This window comes from Pygoscelis adeliae, unplaced genomic scaffold, assembly GCF_000699105.1.
Source record: "Pygoscelis adeliae isolate BGI_AS28 unplaced genomic scaffold, ASM69910v1 Scaffold402, whole genome shotgun sequence".
Classification (NCBI taxonomy): Eukaryota; Metazoa; Chordata; class Aves; order Sphenisciformes; family Spheniscidae; genus Pygoscelis; species Pygoscelis adeliae.
In genome coordinates, this window is record NW_008824411.1 from 1711229 (window position 1) to 1717614 (window position 6386).

General features: G+C 40.8%; 1 protein-coding gene across 1 annotated transcript in view; it reads right to left on the reverse strand.

Annotated features, from left to right (window-relative positions):
• The window catches only part of NEGR1 (neuronal growth regulator 1), a 170602-nt gene extending 169538 nt beyond the window's left edge, over positions 1–1064 (reverse strand). The window contains exons 1-2 of the mRNA XM_009320667.1: positions 999–1064; positions 28–130 (exon numbers count right to left, since the gene is read on the reverse strand). Coding sequence (XP_009318942.1) covers positions 28–130; positions 999–1064 — 169 coding nt within the window. The remainder of the gene's footprint in view (positions 1–27; positions 131–998) is intronic.
• Positions 1065–6386: the final 5322 nt, after the last annotated feature.

Here is a 6386-nt window from a genome sequence, read left to right on the forward strand (position 1 = left end):
CTCCAGGAAAACCTTTCTTGCTCTTACCAGCACAGTGCGGGGGGATGACCGAGTCTCCAGCATTGCCTTGTCCCTCCCACAGCCTCTGCTCCAAGGCATCTTCGGGCAAATAGCAGACTAATCTGTTGCACTGACAGCAAAGAAGATAACGATGTCATAGCATCTCCTCCCCTTTCAAGCTGAACAGACAAGACACGCCTGAGATATTTTACCCAGTGTTTGCAGTCGAATAATTCATGTAGCACCATATCAATGCACTTATTTGTAATTACCTCCTTTAAATAAAGAAGTTCTTCCAAACCTACTACCCTCTATTTTCTGCAATTCTCAGCAGTCCATTACATTGCTTTCTAAAATAGCAGCTCAGAACTGGAGATCTGCAAACTTAGGGAGAAACCAAGATAATTCTTTAAATATTTGCTGACCCGTGGACTTTTCCAAAAGGAGCAGAAAAAAGTATGAGCTTTTTATCTGGCAAACTGCCTGAAATAAATGGGGATACGTGCTACCTGAATTTTCATGAGTAATTAGCATAATTAACCTCCCTGATCTGTTCCTATGCCACTTCCACCGTTCCAGAGAATTGACGTGTAGTTTATTAACCATGAGAACTCATCAGATTTTTTGCTCTATAGCTGGCCATGACAAAGTTGCCAGGTACCTGCCAGCCTGTGTTTGAAACAAAAGACAAGGCTGGGAGAGAAAGCAGGACGAAACGACTGGAAGAGAAAGCAGAATATATCTTCTTCATTACACATCTCCAGCTTCTTGATTTTATAAACTTTTCTACCTTGGGATGCTTTAAGATATTCTAGGAAATCTGTCTGCAGATAAAACATGGATTAATCCCTAAATCTGAAACATTTAAAATGGAAAATCAGTAAAATATTAGTAAATTAACAGCAAAAGTGTTTACTCTTCTACAAGATTTTAAATGTAATTTGCTCTACAGCTGATGTTATTTGAATTTTAATCTGTATGGGTTTCAACCTCAGTACCTGCCAATCCATCCAAGCCAGGCGAAAGACCACTTTCACAGGGGTTTCCTGGCCTCTAACATTCATCATAACAACCAGCCATTACCATAATGTGTATTTCCCCCCTGCCACAAAGAAGTGGTTTTTTTCCATGGCAAGGACAGAGAAGCTGTGAGTATTACAACTGCAATAAATTCATTTGTTGTTTTTATTTATACAAAAATATTCCCACCCCTTTTCGCAGATATATTTTCATATTAAAATGAACAAAACAGTATAGTGTAAAGCTAAGAAATATTAGTTATTAATTACTTATTTCATGGAAGCACATAATATTTTCTCTTTGAAGGCTCAGAAACAATATCACAAAATATTATTGGTTCTGATAGTCTTTGTTTCATTTTCAGAGAGTTACTCCCAGCTTAATCATATTATTTGAAATATTAAAAAGGGGCTGGCTGCTGCATTTGATATTTATTGATTCCTAAAGATTTATGATACAGAAACACTGACTTCCAGAAATTATGAAGAAGAAATTGCCAATGCAGAAAAGTAAGGAAACAATTCACTGCATGGTTTTGTCTTTATTATTTTGTACTTTTCTTAAGGGATAGAGGTCTTTGAAAATTCAAGAGCTAATCATGTTTATTTTATAGGAATAGATAAGTCAGCTGTTTCTTCTGATGGTGAAAGCCTACCCAGATGGCAATTTTTTCCCCCTGCTTTTTTGACACACGACACTGAAACACAAAGTAAAGGAATAAAAAGCAACATAACCTCTGAGACCATGGCAAGGCAAAGGATCATACCTAGAGAATGAGAAAACATTGGGTCCGTGAACATACCATGTTACTTTCCAAATTTTCAATATCACAGCATGTTATTAAAGGATTTTATCATCCAGAAATATGTAACTGAATTAAAACAGTGATGATACTAATTAACTGCATTTATTTCGGTTTCAGAACAGTTACATTAGTCTTTATTTTTAATGCTAAAATGAAACAAAGGTTTCTTCACTGACACAATAAGCTCTGACAAAAAAATGAGGGCTTACAACGGGAGGCTATTACAGTAATGCGCACTCAGGATAAAATAATGAATGTTGGATGGCTGTTATACTCAACATCCACATAAATGCTGTAATTTGATAATGAATACAGCATCGTGGCGATGCGGGGCTCGCACCAGCTGCAGCACATTACAGTAAAGAGTGAGACAGGATGCGAGCAGTGGATATCGCCTGCACCCGGGGAGCAGAGAGCAGCCCCTACCAGCTTGGTCTAGGAGAAAACTGGAGATAAAAGAAAAATGTAGGAAAAACCCCTAGATCTGTGCTCTGTTAGGTGATTCTCCACGTCACGCTGCCCAGAGACCCCGTTATCAGCAGCTTGACAAGGGGTGGGAGATTCCCTTCTGCTGGCGAGGAGGCTGTCCTGGCTTCCTTGGCTGCCTCAACTGTTTCTCCCGATACTGCAGACTCCCTTCTGCTGCGAGGTTGGCCACTGGGACCATACAGTACTGTGAACCTGCTAACTACTGCATTGCCTCCTAACGTCGGGAAATTTTATGATGTCTGCCTGCAGAATCAATGCAACAGTGAGAATGTCTCTACCTGCTCAGCTGTTAAGTATAAAATGCATCAAACATAGTGAGGAAAAAATGTCTACAAGCAAAGGCGTGGGTGCTCCTGCTCCACAGCAGAGCTGTGATAACTTCACCTTTCCCTTCTCCAGGCAGAGCAGTCACACAGGCTGCAGCTGCCCGGGCTCCAGGGATTTCTTAATATTCGGGTTTTATGTTTCACGTTCTTCCTTGAATAGGTTTTTTTCACTAACAAGGCAAAATGAAAAAACATTCTTTGCAAGTGAAAACAAGTTGGATATTAGGATTTCCTTATGAGTAGATAGGACACAGAAGGTGGGAGATAACTGTGTGCTGTGTCATGTCCTTTATTGGATCAGTATTGACCTGGGACTCTTCTCTGAGAAAGTAATACCAAACCTGTAACGCAATTCTCTCCAGGTTGGTTTAAGTAAAATAATAGAGTTAATGACAGAAGCAAAGCTACCTAGAGAGGTGTAATTCATCATGGAGTGTTTCATTCCATTATCTTAAAAACATACAGTGTAGTAATCACTTGAAGTAGTGATAACACATAATTGTATGCTTCTCATAAATTATAGGTGAATGGGAGTTTCAGCTAATGAGTGCCAAATAGCAGCTCAGGAACTGTAGTGATTACAGAAGATGTCATGATGAATGCATTTATTATTGGGTATTACAAATCTTTTTATAGCAGAGATGGCAAGTTTATAAATAAATAACGAGCCACAGAGGTACCTGCACGTCTAACCAAGACAACTAAGTTATTAGCCTGCAGTTTAACCAGCCTCTTATACAAAAACATTTTAAAGCTTGGTGAAAACCAAACAAAGCAAAACAAAGGAAAAAAGAGTCCCACCCAAACATCTGAATCCATGGGTATCCACATGCTGTTTTGCCACCACTTGCAAAAGATGCACTGTTGGAGTATTAAACAGAAAAACAAACTTTTGCATCGTTTCTCATGGCAAAGCATCACACACACAAAAAATAACTAAAAGCAACAATGCTCCTTTACAGTATAAATAAGGTGCTGCCCAAAGTAAAGAGCTCTTTCTGTGTCACTGGTTAGGATTAGCCCTTGCAGCAGCGAGAGCTGGCAGCACAGCAGGGAGCAAATCTGGCAGAGACCATACAGCCCTGCAGTGAACCTGTCCTGTGCAGCACTGGGGAAGGGCTACGCTGTATTCGTTGCAAAACCCAGCAAAACCCCATTCAAAATGTAATTTTGAATCTCTTCTTCCTCTGCAACACTCACCACCAGAAAATGCTTTTATTTGACAACAAAAAGTAGCAATATCCCTTTGGGGTTTCCCCCTCCTCTCTGGGACAGGAGGACTGACGGCAGAGGAGCGAAGGTGGCACCGGCGGTGCTGGAGGGAGCTCCGTGAGTCCCATTTCTGGGGGCTCGCCTCCTCCCACAGCCACCCAGCACAAACCGGTAAACACTGAGGATGAAGACATGGATGCAGAAAGATCAAACCTGCACTTGCTGATGTGAATGAGCTTTTCCACTGATTGCAGAAGAGGCCAACTGGGTCCAGCCTCCCATGCCCTGTAGAGAAGTATTTCGTGAGCATCATCTCAAATATTTCTGCCAGTGTGGCTACTGCTTAGAGCCCCATACATCTAACTTGGTTTTATTTTGATTTGCTTTTCTTTGCACACTAAAGACAGGACTAACTGTTAGCATTTCAGACAAAGAAAAGGCATGTAAAAAACCCAAGCAGAAACCAAGCAAAAATCAAACAAATATGTTTATGTGACTTGAGAGTACAAAGCAATTGCTCATCGGCTGATCCACAGCCGAGCAGGGCTCAGGGCTGAGCCGCAGCACGCTCTGTACCCAGTGCACACCCCGGCTGCCGCCTCTTCCCCTGGGACAGTTGTGTCCTGGGGGTCGCTAAGAGGCTGCCTCTGAACCCCTGCCCCGCCAATGCTGCTGAGGGCTTTGCACATTTTGGTGTCAACGGTAGTCCCCTTTGGTCCTTGAACTGCTAACTCGTACCCTGCCTAGGTTATCAAATGGGTGCAATGGGTTAGTATTTCTGTGTTTGGAAAAATTTGAGTACTCCCTTGATTTTTCAAATGAAGCAAATACGTTAAAACTTATAAAAAAATCTGAATGAAAATATTCTGGCATTCTGTAATGTATTTTGGCATTTTTACAAATAACACATTTTCTTGCAGCAATTTCTCTGCAGCCTGGCGGTGTGCTTTGTGTGCCCAGCCACTGTTGCTTTTTTCATCACAACGAAAATAAGTCAAAAGGCAGAGCAAGAGAAGCCTCCTATTTCTCTGAAGTTTCTGAGATTAGCTTAGACCCAGGTTTAGTTCCTACTCCAAGCTCAGAATGATCTATGACTGAGATCTTTGCTCTTTGTCAGGCAGAACAGAGATTACATGGAGGTGTACCATGTTTCAGGTCAGTATATAATACATTTAGGAAAGTGCAGCTGGCAGACAAGGCCATTTCAACAATTCCATTTTTGTGAAAATATTTGAGAAGTTATTTTCATCCCTCTGGAGAATGAAAATAGAATTTAAAGATCTCAAAGGCTTTAATGAAATAGAATTTTCCACCCAAACTAATAACTAAATAACTCAATTCGCATGACTTCTACCAGGGCTGATACATGATTTCATCTGTGCTTATCTCCTAGAACATTCAGTTTGCTGATATACTACCGTTTGGAATATTAGTAATAAATGAAAAAAAAAAAGGTACATTTAATTGTGCTGCAGTCCTTCGCTATAATGAATCTTTCAGGAGAAATAAGAAATAATATTTAAAAGAGGAAGAAAAGGTTATAGATGGAGCTGCGCTGGCTCATGTAAATACACAAACTTGGCGCACAGATGTCTCAGGTTGCAGTTGCCAGCAATATCCAGATTTTTGGATGAACCTCACAGCTGCTTGCTCCATAGTACCACTACTAATACATTAGTAATAATAATATTAAACATCTCCCCGGGGGGAGATCTCGGCATGGTGCAGCTGCTCTGGGCCACCCCAGCATCGCAGCGAGACCCCACCTGGGAGGGGTCGTGGGAGGCTGACACTGTCCTTCCCATGTGATAACTTTTCTTCATGCTGCTTATATGGTGCTGGTGTAGCAAGAAAATGAACTATACCTCACAGCTCAGGAAACACTTCTGCTGATGCTGGGCTGTGTTTATCGCTTGAATGGACTGTGAAATCCACCCAGTCCCCACCGGAGCTTTCCAGGATCAAGATCTGCACATCTCCAGTGAAATGCAAAGGGGCTGCTCCACAGTGGCCCTCAGCTGTAGTGTATACTGCCATGTGGTGGAAACCTTCGCATCTTATGCAATGCATTGATGTCTCAAGTATTTTGTAATAGCATCTAATGGAATAATTTTAGATAACTACTCCAAGGCATCCTGCATTTGACAGATCCCTCTTGGTGGTCCTGGTCTCTCTGCTTATGCACTAGTACCAATGGTGAAGCAAGAAAAAGGCAGATAAAGGACATACTTCACTACAGTGGCATTCCAAAGAATTTCATGAATTCATATCTCATTTTATATATTCTGAATTTCCATCATTTGAAGGAGATATCTTGGATTCAATCCCTTCCATATTACTCACATTTGAGATTTAAATAAGTCTCAACATGCAAGATAATGGAAAAGATTTAGATAAAGTGTTTGCTTTTAAAATGGCAAATTACAACAAAAAGGCTTTGAAATCACTGGAAGATAATAAACCTGACTGAGTTCTTGGTTCATGTGGTGCTTAGTTTTCTAGTTTTTATAGAAGAAAACAATGTATAATCTGAA